Source organism: Pseudochaenichthys georgianus, chromosome 24, assembly GCF_902827115.2.
Source record: "Pseudochaenichthys georgianus chromosome 24, fPseGeo1.2, whole genome shotgun sequence".
Classification (NCBI taxonomy): domain Eukaryota; kingdom Metazoa; phylum Chordata; class Actinopteri; order Perciformes; family Channichthyidae; genus Pseudochaenichthys; species Pseudochaenichthys georgianus.
In genome coordinates this window covers 13,873,766-13,889,518 of record NC_047526.1, presented here as the reverse complement: position 1 = coordinate 13,889,518, position 15,753 = coordinate 13,873,766, and the positions used below count along the sequence as shown (strand labels likewise).

The window sequence follows — 15,753 nt, the reverse complement described above, 5'->3', positions numbered from 1 at the left end:
ACATTCTGAAACTGTAAACCACCGTTTCTGAGATGAGAGGCCTCTATGTGAAAAATTCATTTCCATGTTGCGGGGGTTTATTCAGGCAGAGAGCGAGAAACACACATTTAGAATAGTGCATGTTTGTTTGAGTGTGTGTATTTGCTGCTACTGCCTGCAAGCAGGGGAATAAAGGTTAAATGGAACACTTCTGTCAGTGTCCAGCATCCAGCTGCAAGCATTCCTCTCACCGCCCTGGATTCGTATATGGAATTGCACAATCCTGCTGTCACACCCCCTGGTAATCTAGGAAGAACAATGAATACACCTCATCCAACCTTCTCTTTATAATATATTATGTGGGCACAATTCTGCAAGACAGGGATTTGTTACACGCAATGTATCTAAAGCACACAGCCCTGCCAGCTTTTAATATAATTCTGTGGCCAAGACTTTTTATTCCACACTTGGCAAAAATATGGAATACAATCCCATATCACAGCAAAGCTCATACCTTGCTTTTACATATTTAAAGCATTCATATAAGCTTTTTTTCTCAAGGACAAAGACTGCACTGATTATTGTCATCACATTCTTAGTCCTTTTGTTTTATTATTGCCATCATGTATTTCATCCTCCTACTGTGTATTGAAGGCATAATTATATTCTATCATAATGCATAGTTTTGGTATATTTGTTGCAATTTTGCTTACATATCCTCGCAGTGCAATAGCTCATCACTGAATGACATCAGTAGCATATGTTATAACATTGTTTGCTGCATTAATTTGTACTGCTAACCTTTAATATGTTCATCTCATGACACCTTAATGAATGGTATGAATGCAAATGCACATCAGTATTATTACTCTGTGCTATTGTGAGAGTGGGATCCCCCTTGCTTTCCCTTGAATGACATTTCAGGAGGAAACACATTTGTAACACAGCACGTACAGTAGCTATACCCTCACCCCCCCCCCAATTTACCAGCGCGCGATGCATTTAGATTTCTGGGGGGTGTAGCCACACTATGGTTCTCACATGACTGCACTGCATATTTAACTCAGCTTGTGAGCCAATGGGGTTTCGATGATGGAGTGACGTCAGGAGGCGGGTCGGTGCGCGTGTGTGTGCGTGTGTGTGCGTGCGTGCGTGCGTGCGTGTGTGTGTGTGTGTGTGTGTGTGTGTGTGTGTGTGTGTGTGTGTGTGGAACCCCCCCTCCGCCAGGCAGGCAGGCAACTCTCTCACTCTGTACAGCGCAGTGTGTGAAGTGTGTGCTGCTCCGCTGGCCTCCCTCCGCACTGAATGGACTAGATTCCCAGCCACGTAAGAACACAGCGGCAGCACGGGAGAGAGGATGTCCTGCTGAACCAAGGGATAGGCCTGGGAAAGTCGGCCGGCCGTCCCTTCCTTCCTCACAGCAAGCTTACAGCAGCAGACGACACTGTTCTTCCACAGGACTAGACCCAGAGAAACAGAGGGGACGTCGACTCCCGCACACAAAGAGCTACAGTTTTTTTTCCGGATGGGGTTTACTCCTTCTATGATAGGTGACAATTGCCGTGCATGGATATGATCCTGGGGAACAAGGCCGTGCACTGACTTGGTACTAGTTAGCAAAGGAAGCTAACCAGTTAGCTCTGCACCTGCTAGCCATCATTTGACTGTCACATTTCGGCTAAATACAGCACCTATATATAGCTTGCATTGTATTTTTTTCCGTGCCTCAAAGCTGTATCCAACACATTGTTTCCGTTTTATGAAACGTGCCATACCATTAACCGGCAAGATAAGCTAGCAAACAAGCTGCGGTTGAACTTGGCACCCTTCATTCATTGTAAAATCTGACTTTGGTAGCCTTTGTTGCAGTCTCGCCGTTCCTGCTAGCACTGCTAACGTTAATGAAATTGCAGCAGGTTTGTTCAAAGGGTTTACAGTCGACTTGGTGCAGATATTCTGTCATTTTAGCCTGGCCTTATCTCTTGCATGGAAAACAAAGGAGGACAAATGAACAGTTGAACTCTGCAAAAAAAATATACTGACCTCTTTTTTGTTGTGCGAAAACCAACCGGCTTCTCCTGTTGCTAGTCTGCAACGTTCCCTAACAACAAGGAGCAATTACATTTTAAACTGTATTCAAGATTTCCTGAAGTACCTCCCGATTTGTGTTATTGCACTGAGTTTACAGCAAAGTGGTGCCCTACTCGAAGAGGAGAAGAACAAGGAGGAAGGCCCCCGGATCTGTGGAGGTATCACACTTATTCCTCATGAACATACAGAGGTCAAATCCAATTAACATTTCACGTTATGGGAGATCACGGCATAAATCGCATGATTTCGAGGATTTGACTTGTTTAAGGACTACAGAGTTGCACCAGAGTTTCAGTCCTAACCTCGGGTCCCCCAGCCCGCCGGAGACCCCGGACTCCTCGCACTGTATCTCCCGCATCGGGGACTACCTTTTGTTGGAGCCACTGGAGGGCGACCACGTTTTCAGAGCCGCCCACCTGCACAGCGGGGAAGAGCTCGTATGTAAGGTTAGTAATCAACATGGTTGACGTATCCTACCAAAATAGCCCCAGAGTATTTTCAGTACCGTTTCCGTTTGTTCAAGCAGAAAAACAGCATTTTCAGGACACAATCAAGTGTTCCTACAGGTTTTACTCCTTTGCATTCATTGTCACATTCATGTATTTATTTCAATATTCCCCATTCCCAACATGTAATGAACATACTCTGCAGAGAAATGTCTTAGTTCGTGTCAATGGTATTGCTATTGCAGCAAGTCCACACCCTGAACTTTTTAATAATTGCTTGAATTGTAAATAGAGAGCTGGCAGAGCAGCCTAATGGAAAAAGTGAATGGGGCGAGCTGCGTGGTTTGGGTTGCATGATGTAACGTTGACAAAGGAGTGAGTAACCACGCACACACTCCTCTCTCCGTGCTATTCTCGCTTACCCATGGCGTCTCTCTTTTATAGTGCAATGCTGTAATCGTATTGTTTCACCCTTGGTTTTATATTCGGTGGTTGAGCATAGTCGTATTGCACACATATTAGTGGGATTGTAATCTTTCGAGGACAGCTGTGCTGAGAGAAAAGCACACCGTGTTAGGGAACTTTGCAAGTTCATCCAGCTGCTGTGACTGGCTCTGGCATTGACCCTCTAACAATGAGAAATAAACCACTTTCCCTCAAGGTTAAGGACAACCTTAAAGCTTGCTATACACATGTATAGCCCATATTGACTTTGGTGTATTACTGATTATGAGGGTGATTATAAGGGCAGTGGGGTTGTCCCTGAGGTACATTCCGGCTTAAGCAGGCTTAAGTGAATTGAGAAGATGGTTACATACACCATTGGACTCATAAGGTATGACATATCCAATAACCCGTACCTTCTGACTTGAGATAAAGTTTCGTCATGGCAATAACAAATTAATGGCCTTTGGCACAGCCTGTGAGCTAACTGCCTTTTGACCTCATCTCCCCTACTATACAGCAGCGATCAATCCCCACTCCCAGGATTGATCTCTCCTTCCAAGCAGGAAGCTCGGGTCACAGCTTCAGATCTTGAGAACTGTGGGGTGTTTTTTTTTTATTGAGTGTGAGCAGAGAAGCAGTATCACCTGAACTGGTGGTGCTGAGAGTCAATGGGGGGTTACCATGGAAACAAAAGAGACACTGCAACCCCCTGGCTGCAGAACAATACCATTCACTAACATGATGCTTTCACTTTGCCTCTGTGCAACCTGACTCCCTCTGCTAAAACAGTAAACATAAGTTTTGCGTCCCCCAAATGTGGTAAATAGACTACAAAAACAAGCACCGAATGAGACTGTAGCACCCTACATTAAACTAAAATCAATCTTTGCTCTGTAGACTGTAAGTATAAATGTGTTCCTGTCTTATGTTTGCAGGTTTTTGACATTGGCCGATACCAGGAGTCGCTGGCGGCCTACTTTGCTCTGGGCCAGCACCAGCACATTAACCAAATCCTGGAGATCCTGCTCGGGGAGACTCGAGCCTATGTGTTCTTCGAGAGAAGCTATGGCGACATGCACTCTTTCGTCCGCACCTGCAAGAAGTTGCGGGAGGACGAAGCTGCCAGACTGTTCTATCAGATAGCCTCGGCTGTGGCACATTGCCACGACAACGGACTGGTCCTCCGCGACCTCAAACTGAGGAAGTTTGTCTTCAAGAATGAGGACAGGTGAGTTATGCAGAACCCGTTGCACATCGACTACCCACTGTGTACTTTGGAATCTTTTCTTGCCTAACATGTTGTGTGTGATGTAACTACATAATGCGACCGTGTCAGTATTATCTGTGTCATGTCTCCGCTTACACAGAGGATACTGTAAACTGAGACGATACAAGCCTGGCATGCCTCTCCCAGATGTTATGCAGAGCACAGGAAACATAAGCCCTTTGTGTGTCTCGGAGCTATTTTCGTATGTTAAGTAGTGAATGACCTACAGTATATATGGCATGTGGGATCACACCTGGGAGGATAATAGCAGTGTATTTATTCCAACAAGGACAGATCGGTTAGCAGGACTGGCTTTTTTGCATGACAGTCGACCAATTAAATTAAGCTTTTTCCACTGCTACACTTCTGTACTCATCTGCAGGAGAAATCTGTAGAAACACACTTGTACAACGCAAGACTACTGACCTCTGGTGGCATCATTTGAGAACTACATGCTTAAAATCCAGGCATCTGTTGCCACAGCAACCTGAGATTTGATTAACTTTATACTTTTTTTTAATTTTTAGTAGATGTTTCTCAGACTTTGCTTTTACAGTCTCAATTCTAACGCTAAAGTTTTCTTCAAACGTCTTCAAAGTCAGTTCTGAGCCATGGCTGAGGCGCAGACTACACTTGATGCCCTCTATTTTAATGTGTGATGTTATACTTTGGCACTAACTGTGGAAAAAGGAAGTTGAGCCATCTCGCATATTCAGTCCAATGACCTTGAATGTCACATCCAGACTGCTCATGAGCAGAGCTGGGATGCCAGACTCTCTCCTCCCATCAGACGATTGATGCTGGGTGAATATTAAGAGTGATAGTACAGGGCAGTATTGAGTCACATTTACTATATGGCCTGTCAAGAATCCTCTTACACCTTTTACCTTTTCACACCTCCTTGCTCAGTGAACCTTTTTTTTACGAGACCGAAGATCACTCTGGCTTGAGCCCAAGTGTGTGCCAAAAGGCGATAGTGAATGCAAGGAGAAGGAAAGGAACAAGACCAGACTTATAATGATACCTGAGTAGCTCCTTCAGTGTGTCCTAGTTCCCTGACTCGATTTTGTTACACCGCTGTTGGCCTTTGACCAAACAGCAGCCTGTTTTAAAGGGCATCGGTCGAAGATTGGAATCCAACACAGCTACTTTAACAGTCACTGTTGATACAGCAAGCTTATGAGACATGTTACTACCAGCATGCATTGAGCTTGCTTAAATAAAGACAATACGCTTCTCTTAAAAGTCTTTCTTTGTATTTCTAAGCCCTCTACACTGCAATTAAAGGTTTGCGCTTATCCTCGAAATAAGTGTTTATATGCTGTATTTAAATAAAAAAAGCGCATTGCTCTTTATATTGCAGAGGAACAATGGGCCATTGGCACAAGGAAACAAAAGAATGTTCCTGATTAGAAAATGTGAAACTGCATATTAATGAAAGCAAATTACTCTGACTGCCAATGATCCAGTGTGTGGGCCAATGGGACAGTGTATGCATGCACATGTCGCAGATGGCAACACTTTCTGGAATATGTCAGAGCCAGTGCTTGTTGGTTTACATTATTCTAGTAGCTCCCAGTCGATACTATCACAAACGCTGCCTCTTTGTCTGTCATGTCTCAGGGACCTCGGAAGCGTTTGCTCAGCCCCACAATGTCTCTTACCATGAATGTGGAACATTTTCTTCGCTGAGCCTCTTCAGATTCTACAGTGAACTCTTCTAAACAACCAGCCATTATTATCAGCACTCAAGGGTATCATAGCTGCTATTGTGGGGTTTGGAGAAGAGCACAAATAGATGCTATTTTTCAGTGGGAAGAGCAGGAGAAAAAAAACCCACATTATCAGATCCTTGACACTGAGCCAAACTGTTCTCTGCATGCATCTTAAGACGGTTGGTCACCCGTAATTGTATTTCTTTTGAATTGTGGAGGTCTTTTAGAAAGCCCATTTGTACATCAATGCTTTTTGCATGGGCTTTTATCTGAGTGAAAGGAAATGTCAAACTTAAGCCTTGAGCATTATGTGCTCTAGTTTCTCTGATATCCAAGAGCAATGGATATTAAACTCCTAAGATGCCCATCTGAGCGAATTACCCCCACTTGAGTGTCTTCTGTATTTAATTCTCTGTTAGTTGGCATCCAAAAGATTGAACCTTTGGTGATAATTACATCTTAATAAAATTCAGATTGACAGACCCTTGTGTGTCCATTCTTGGTTTAGGCGATATCCTTATGTTTTTCTGCATTTTCTTTGTGTTTCCAGAAGCCTTGTGAAGCTGGAGAGCCTTGAGGACACTTATATCCTGGACGGTCATGATGACTCTCTGTCAGACAAACATGGCTGCCCTGCCTATGTCAGTCCCGAGATCCTCAACGCCAACGGCAGCTATTCGGGAAAGGCAGCTGACGTCTGGAGCCTGGGCGTCATGCTTTACACCATCCTTGTGGGGCGCTACCCTTTCCACGACGTTGAGCCCGGCTCTCTGTTCAGCAAAATCCGCAGGGGCCACTTCAACATCCCTGAAACGCTCACACCCAAGGCCAAGTGCCTGATCCGCTCCATCCTCCGCCGGGAACCCGCAGAGCGCCTCACCTCTCGGGAGATCTTGGAGCACCCTTGGTTCACCTCCTCCGGAGCACTAGGGGGCCCCGCAGTGCCCGGCAGAGGGGAGCGGGAGCAGGAGCAGATGGTGCCTGAGGTGAACATGGAACAGGAGCTGGAGCAGTTCTTCAGCTGAGCGACAAACACCAAGCACAAATGGGACGACTCCGCCACGGCCGGCTCGCCACGCTCACAGCAGAGCCAAAAAAAAAACGTAGTTTAGAGATTAATAGATGAACATTTGTCACTCGTAATAAAGGTGTTTCCATCCTGTTTCCCCTTTTCCACCATTTCATGGAAAACCTTGAGCCTGGCATGACAAATGGCATCTATACGTCACCTGGCGATGCACCTCCCGCTCGGGGATGCTGCCGCCAGACATGCAAGTTGCAAACAATGTAGCAAAAGTCCCTTTTTTTTTTTGGATCCGTTTGGTTTAATGTGGTGCTCATAAAAGTAGACACATTCTCCATTTTTGACACTATGGAAAGCATGAAGGGACACAGGAGACCAAGGAGAACAATTCAAAATGAACCGACAGTGCAACACCACACTTTTTCATACAAATTCTGCGTCATAGCTTCAGGTGGTACCAATTTAAACCCAAGGCCCAGGGTCAGTAATCACAAATCCAACGTGTTGTTTAACAAATTATGACCCGGGACCGATGGATGGAAAAATGTAGCATCTTAAGCTTTTTCTTATCATCAACATGTTTGACGTCGTCTTTGTTTCATGCTTAAGTTTTTGTTTTGTCATCTCATCTTTCTCGCATTTAAATGATCGATTATTCTAACATCACTAAACTCCTTGAAGGCCTTGTTTTCAGTCATTTATATGTTTTCTGCTTCCTCAGTCTCTCATGCCTTTACCACGCTTCATTCACCACCACATTTCTTTTATTTTCCTTTACATTTATTTGTGTTAAAGCTATTCCACTCTGTCGTTACTGCTGCTTAACTGTCACTCCCTTAACTTCAATCTTAAAACTGTTTTGTCTCGGTGAGACGACTCTTCAAAATTAGCTTCCTCTTATTTAAATCCATTCTTCAGTTGTAGGAACGAGAACGTAACATTTATTTAAATTGTAACAGCTATATATATATATTATAAATAAATATAAATATATATATTTAAAAGTACATTGCAGGGTTTTTCTTTATTCAGAGATTCCTTTTTCATGTATGATGTAGGCAATATCTCGACACAGGACAGGAGAGGGAAATGTCTGTCCGAAGTTTTTGGAATACACAATTTCTTCTGTGCCAGTATTCCGCTGCCCCCGACAAGCCCATGCCACCCGATCTCTCTAATTTCTTTATTAAAACTTGACAGGAGATATTCAGTGATAGTAATGCTATGACGTGTTCACTACCAGGACCCCATGTTAGTTTTCTACTGCCTGCGTAGGTTCTGTGAAAGGCTCATGCTCGGAATGGGTACCAGTGGACATGTTTTGTCGTATCTCAATGTTACTTGAATTTGTGTTTTTATCTAGTCTTTGGCATGTGCCCCCATGACTGCTATAGCCTGCCTAGCAGGGGGGGAAGGGGTGGGGGGGGAGGGTGTTTGTTTTTTAAGAAAAGTTAAAAACATGAAAATTCTCAATTTGCTACTTTTCTGAGTTTGCTTTTCAATAAAAAAGGAAAACCTTTTTGCTTTTCATTGTTTTTGTAGACTGAGCTACCTTTTTATTTAAGTTGGTGCTAATGTTAGTCCGTTTTGTTTCACGGAGGGGGGTGGTGCATGGTGGGATATCTGCCTCAGATGTTCTGATTGTATCGTAACAGATTCTGGTGTTTTGTCCAAAATTATTCAGTAAATAAATCGTGAACTGCTATTTGACTTTGTTGTTCTTTTCCGATACACTTGAGCCCATTATAAAAACCTCACATTTTTGATTACATTTCATCTTACAATCCTCATGTTACAAATAGAAATTTTAAATCAAACTGACATCTCAGTGGTATAATCTGTAAAATACATCTGACGGTTTATCAAAGGACTCCTTCCTCTGATATTGGACTAGAAAAAGAAAGACGTCCATTTGTCCCCGAGCTACATCTAAGTGATTCCAGCTCTGGGGATGTGGAGATTTTTCAGTGCATTTCATACATTCATATATTAAATACCAATTATATTTCTTCTTCCAGTACACTCCCAGCCAGTGTGCCCTAACAAAAGCACTTCCCAGTTCATCATCAGATTGCAATCATGAACAGAACTTGAATGGTTTCGCAATGAGCGAGGAGAAAGGGGCTTTTGCTCTGTCAGACCCACTTCATCTAAGTGATTGCACACATGAGGCACGAAGGAAAAGCTCTCATAATAATTTTCCTGGTGGCACCCTCATGAGAGACCCTCAACTACACTCTTTTGTTTTTCTGTTCACTATGACAACATTGAAGCTTTGTAAGGCTTGCTGACAGTCTCTCCTGACCTCATCCTGTCTTTGAGGTAGAAAATCACTTCAATTTGTTCATACACGTGTATGTGGACCAACATATGGGTGTGTGTGTGCCCGGAGCTTTCACTGTCATGTTCATACAGGGTAATCCTTACTGAGGTTACAGCCCAATGTGCCTATCTTCATGTTTAAAAAAGGATAAAGCAATTTATCTTGGCATACAATGACAATTTAAAGTCGTTTGTCGTGCGCAACAACAGGGGCATTTTTTTTTATGGAAATAAAATACTTACCTCCTCTTTCAATCGATTCCTCTGAGCTGACAAAAGATGAGACATTATGAGGTGCAGCAATCACATTCCAAACAAGATTACCCTGTTTCTTTTTAATCAAATGAAAAAGTAGATGAATCACGCTGACACTGTGTATTCTGATTTAGTCAACATTTGTATCATCAGAGCACACCAGAAAACTTGCTGTCCTGGAAAATAAAGAATGCAATATGCTCTGAGACGGACAGACAGTTGCCTTCCCAAACCTGAACTGAATGTAAGCCTGACCTCTAGTGGCGTTAGTAACATGTTAATGAAAAATATCAAATTAAAATACAATACATTCGCCATGCTTAGTCCTTTTTACTTTAAAAAAAAAAAACTTCTTCTTTTTAGTTACATTTTGACACTTTGACATTCTAAAAAATGTAAATCAATCTTGACCAAATTATTTTATTAACAACAACTTAGTAACATCCTCAACTGCAGACTTGATTAACCCTTGTATGGTGTTCGGGTCTGTGGGACCCGTTTTCATTATTTATCTAAAGAACATTTTTTTCAAACTCACACTCAATGGCTATGACGAAGGTGACTTCGTCACTATGGACTGACGGCTTCAGGCCGGATAGTGTGGCACTTTATTAGCGTGATTGCACAGTGTATGTTGTCTGTGGCTGATGATTGTGTGCACCTGGTGTCCTGTGTTGTCTCCTCCCCCCTCACCTGTGTCTTGTTGTGCTGATTGGAGTGTGTGTATTTGGGCTCTGTTTCCCTGTCTGTTGGGAGGGCTGGGTGTGTGTGTGAGATCCTTGTGGCTGCAGGATGTGTGCAAGGAGAACAGCAGGATTGAAGCTGTGCCCATGATTTTAATAAATGCCCACGTCGGGTTATATTTTTGGACGTTCTGCCTCTGCCTCCTTGCTTGGTCTGGGCCGCTAAACAGTCAGCATCACATTTGGTGTCAGAAGTGGGATTTGACCAAGTAAGGAGGTGAAAATTGCGAGAGGGACCAAGGAGAGGAACCGCGGCTGTGGGTGGCTATGCCTGGAACGGACCAGGGGGCCACGGCTGTTGAGGCAGCAGGATACGAGAGACAAGCGGCAGGAGACGGGAGACAAGCGGGAGGAGACGGGAGACACGCAGGAGGAGCAGCGTTTACAGGCGGAGGAGGCGGCGTTGAAACCGGGTGGCTGACTGGTTGTCCCGAAGCCGAGACTGTGCAGACACTGTGCTTCCTGGGGAGAGGGGGAAGGAAGTGTGACTTCGTCACTATGGACTGACGGCTTCAGGCCGGGTAATAGGGCACTTTATTAGCGTGATTGCACAGTGTATGTTGTCTGTGGCTGATGATTGTGTGCACCTGGTGTCCTGTGTTGTCTCCTCCCCCCCTCACCTGTGTCTTGTTGTGCTGATTGGAGTGTGTGTATTTGGGCTCTGTTTCCCTGTCTGTTGGGAGGGCTGGGTGTGTGTGTGTGTGTGAGATCCTTGTGGCTGCAGGATGTGTGCAAGGAGAACAGCAGGATTGAAGCTGTGCCCATGATTTTAATAAATGCCCACGTCGGGTTATATTTTTGGACGTTCTGCCTCTGCCTCCTTGCTTGGTCTGGGCCGCTCAACGGTCAGCTTCACATTGGCCTTGGCTCATTTTCTCGTGTGTGTGTGTTATACTATACTTGTGGGGACCTACATCTGTCTACACAGTCACGTGTGGGGACTCGCCTCCCTTATGGGGACAAATTGGAGGGGGATCATTAATTTTAGGGTGAAGACTTGGTTAGGGTTAGGCATGTGTTGGTTATGGTTAAGGTTAGGATAAGTCTCCAGGAAATGCATGTAAGTCAATGTAATGTCCCCTGAAGTGATGTATACATGGTGTGTGTGTGTGTGTGTGGCCTTTCATTACTATACTTGTGGGGACCTAAATCTGTTTACACAGTCACGTGTGGGGACTGGTTTCCCTTATGGGGACAAATTGGAGGTTCCCATGAGGGGAATCATTAATTTTAGGGTGAGGTTAGGGTTAGGCATGTGTTGGTTAGGATAAGTCTCCAGGAAATGCATGTAAGTCAATGTAATGAAGTGACGTACAGTATACATGGTGTGTTTGTGTGTGTGACTTTTGTCTTTCTGCCCCTGCCATTCCTGCACAAGGTTGCAACATTGTTGATAAATTCAAGCACTGAAACCTGTCTGCTCTCACATTCCCGCATTATGTCTTGCGGGAACCAGTCTTTTTTTTCACATTCTATCCCAGCTGCACATTTGGGGCGAGACACAATAAATAAAGCTTCGCCAGTTTGGGTCCTTATCACAACTGATCAAGATTCTCTGCTCAAAGGGCCTTGCAAATGATTTTGGAAGAGAGAGAACCATTTGATGAAGAGGTTTCAGAATGTGAGGATCAATGATCAATGTGAGGTCTGACAGTGACTTTGAAGAAGAGGATGAGATTGAGCATCAGCTAGTTACAAAAAAAAGACAAACATGCCGGTCAGCGGGAAAAAAACCAAGTAGCACTTTAATTCATTAATGTGATCTAACAAATGTAAAAGGGAAAATATTAACCAAATAATCTGTTTATATTGCTTGTAATTGGGATGAAGTAAACTGAGTATTTTAATATAAAATAGTTTGTGTTGAATTGAAACCCAAAAAGGCAGTGGGTCCACCAGACCCACGAACACTGGCTGCATAACAAAAATATGAACACCACACAAGGGTTAATAGAGAGTAACATGTATAAATCACTAACATGACTTACTAACTTTTGAGTGCACAATGTGGCTTTGAAGCTAACAGTATTACTATTTCTATTTTTGACTGACCAACAATACACATTTAGAAAACTGTATGATTGTAAAAGTCACTAAAGCTAGATATTTCAAGGCAGTTGAAACTTAGCCAAGTCCAGAAGTGCAGACATCCACATTTCTCCAACACAGCTTGCTTGTATCGCCTTGGTGACAGGAATGATTCATCTCATGTTTACACATTCAGCGCTGTGCATTTCCACAATCTGTCTAGCTCACGGAGAAAGCTGTTGACATTCACAAACTTTTTTTCGAGACATAGAAAACACGCTAGACACAGCCCACACTCTGGCTTTGTTTGAGGAAAGTAATTGATGTGTGTTTGCCGCTTATTGCAGCACCAGGACAGTGCTTTATCTATTTGGTAAGAAGGAGGTAAAACCATGCAAAGCTCAAGCTCATTTTGTTCCTGTTTGGCAGGTTTATGTGTTTATCTAATATCCTCAGCGCTCCTTCAAAACAAGACAAACCAACTCTGGAAGTGCTCCATTGACACTAAATGGGAGATTTGTTTTGTCTTACTTTAAATGTAAGTAATGGTAGCTGCTGGTTCCAAAACATATGCAGTGACCTTCTGCCCTGGTAAATCCAGCTGTCACACTAATCTTCTTTTGCAATGCAATCCAATCTGTAGGGAGATTAATATGAGTACGAGATAACAGCTTTAGGGAGGAAGTACTGTGAGACATATTCTCTGATGAATGGGAGAGATTCATAATAATATTGCCCTTCAGTGGGAGATAGATAGACAGAACAGTCTGAAAGCTGAACAAATGGAAATGAATAATCAGGAAATGTCCCTGTTTTGTGTTTCCGAGATTTAAGGATGCAGTACGTGGATGTGTCTATCATAATACAGGCAACTAGTTTGCACTATGCATGATGTAAGAACCTCAATGTTAGCTCCTGAATAGATAAAGATTAATCTTGACATAATGTATACTGTTCACGCCGGTGCTCACATCAAAAAGTGTATCCAGCCTTGAGGCTAAATTAGCGTCCTTCAAGGGTGAGCAAACAAACTTCTTAAAGGGAGCTATGCCCCATTTCCCCTTATGTCTCTCCTTAAGTGTGTGTGTGTCCTAGGCTACACCCAATCACCATCATGTGGGAATTCATTCATTAGCATCATTATGTTTATGGACAAACAGAATGAGGAGGAATAGTCTTTTTTCCTGTCTTTTGTCTGTTTAATAGCCTTAGTATTCTGTCACAGCGCAGAATGATGTCTTCCTCCCTTACTCCTCAGCAGCCATGTAAGTATTACACAATTCAATTAACTCAGCCTGAGATCAGTCTTCGATTTTATGCAACTCAAGGGAACAACACTGCTCTCTCGGAGCGTTGAAAGTTTTTCTGTGTTCCACCAAGCTTCTCCAATTAAGGTTAATGGCATGGTTGTGTAACGATCCCGCTTCAACAAGCCCCTTTTCAAACGCTGCTGCTATTGTGTCTGGGCTCTGGCAGAACTCAGTTGTCCCCTGACGGCGCCAGTAGGCTGTAAAGGTGCTTCAGTGATCCGGTCCCCAGGCTCGGGGCACTACCCTTGGGTGTTCTGGCAGCAGAGTTTTGTGGCAGGGCACCAAAGAAAACACACAGACAACAGATGGCCTATGTTGTCTTCCACCCAGCCATGAGGCTTCTGTTTATTAAAGCCAGTGAGCAGCACAGAAGCAGAGAACCCTGTCAGGTGGATATATGAGTCATATCTGTACTTGTTTACTGTAAATAATCAACATAAACAACATCTCTTCGTCTACAGTATTTTTTATTTGATGCAAGTCCTGCCTGAAAAATATGAATGGGGAAGGTGTTCTTTAATGGTACATATATTAATGTATAATTCAAACAGGAACTTATTACAGTTAAAGCTTATAACTTCTCTTAAAAAAACAATGTGAATGTATTTAAAAAGCTCTCCACACAGGTCATGTTCTTCTTTATGATTCTCTGGACAAATATATGAAAGATAATTGCTTTCAACACTAGATGGTGCTCAATAACAGAGTTTCTGAGTGGTAGCTGTTAAAAGGAGAGCGCAAGATTCATTGAAGGACATTTAGTTTTATGTAAGATTCTGTACTTGCTGGTGAAAGGTGAATGTTTTTAAAAGACATGCACATATAGACAGTCATATAGACAGTCTTTTATATGAGTTGGGTTTCAACGGTATATTTCTATTATTCAAAAGTACTTTATCTGTGAGTTAATCCTCACAGATGATCTTCATGTCTAAATAAGATCATGTACATTAAATCCTGGCAAAAATTGTGTTTTTCTTCTGATGTTATTTTTTTCCCCATGTTTTTATTATTTTCTTCAGGGACTACAATGGTGTGGTTTGCTCATATTTGACCCACAGTGGCCTAGCAACATGAGCAAACAACCCAACAACTGTCTTCACACATCTTCATATGACTAAATCCTGATTGGTGCACTGAGGTATGTGACATCACTATTTTCCAGCCAAACCCTGCTTACTTCAAACCAGTGAGACAAATCCCAGATAAAAACAGAAACACAGAAATCTCTCATGAGCTCAAGTCTCAGATTATTTTTGTTTTCATGTATACTACCCCACCACTCATTAAGAAGCTGATTGAGAAATTAGGTTCTCCGGGCCTTTAAATCCCTTGGCAACTAAACATATTAAATACTAGTAGAAAATGGACTGATCACTGTCATTTTAATGCGTGTGCAGCAGAAATGATGATGAAGTTAATTTGGTCATTAACTCTTAACAAGTCTTTTAGTATCAGTTTACACCCGAGGAAGCATGACAATCCCCCTTGCTTTAAAGATTGCACGGCCCAGTGAATAACATTACATTAAACTCCAGGGAGCCAGGAAGTCATGAGTGTGTCAGCCCTTGTAGGCAGTCGCAGAAAATAGGGAAGCATCATTCCAATTAAGTGTTCCGAATCACTTTATGCAAGTTAGCTTGCATTTGACGCTTCACCCTAAAGTGTTTGTTTTTATCAAGCATTGCCCCAATTATCTGGTCAGTAAACAGCATAATCAGAGCCTCAAGATGACAGAGTAAATTGGAGAGTAGTCTTGCATGCTGTCTTTGCTTTTCACACTCTTTTGTCAATACCCAATTATCCTCTCGGTTGCCTCTCCCACTGAAAGCGCAGGTCGCAGGACTTAAAATAGCTTTTGGGGGCATTGTTTTCTAATTGCAGCAATCTAAACTGACTTGTCGAATTGATCAACCATTATGGCTTTAAACAGGTGGAGAGAGGAGAGATCACTGAGCAATTTATTGCAGGGTCAATGCAGAAGGTATTTATTTTCCCCACAAATGGCCTTAAAGCTACAGTCAACTGTTTCAGTGGTCCTGACTCCTGACATCTGTGGCTGCAATAAGCATTGCTCTTATGATGACAGCAATATTGACTGCAGGCATCAGATGAAGCATTGGCCT

General features: G+C 43.0%; 1 protein-coding gene across 1 annotated transcript; it reads left to right on the top strand.

Moving 5' to 3' along the window:
* Positions 1 to 1,178: 1,178 nt before the first annotated feature.
* Positions 1,179 to 8,674, top strand: trib2 (tribbles pseudokinase 2). Its single transcript, XM_034075779.2, has 3 exons — positions 1,179 to 2,516; positions 3,899 to 4,191; positions 6,496 to 8,674. The coding sequence occupies exons 1-3, from the start codon at positions 2,247 to 2,249 to the stop codon at positions 6,968 to 6,970; spliced, it is 1,038 nt and encodes a 345-aa protein (XP_033931670.1). The 5' UTR covers positions 1,179 to 2,246; the 3' UTR covers positions 6,971 to 8,674.
* Positions 8,675 to 15,753: the final 7,079 nt, after the last annotated feature.

Coding starts and splice junctions, on each gene's coding strand:
- trib2 (XM_034075779.2), top strand. CDS start 2,247: ATGAACATACAGAGGTCAAATCCAATTAACATTTCACGTTATGGGAGA. Junction 2,517..3,898: donor GGGAAGAGCTCGTATGTAAG/GTTAGTAATCAA, acceptor TTATGTTTGCAG/GTTTTTGACATTGGCCGATA. Junction 4,192..6,495: donor GTCTTCAAGAATGAGGACAG/GTGAGTTATGCA, acceptor TTGTGTTTCCAG/AAGCCTTGTGAAGCTGGAGA.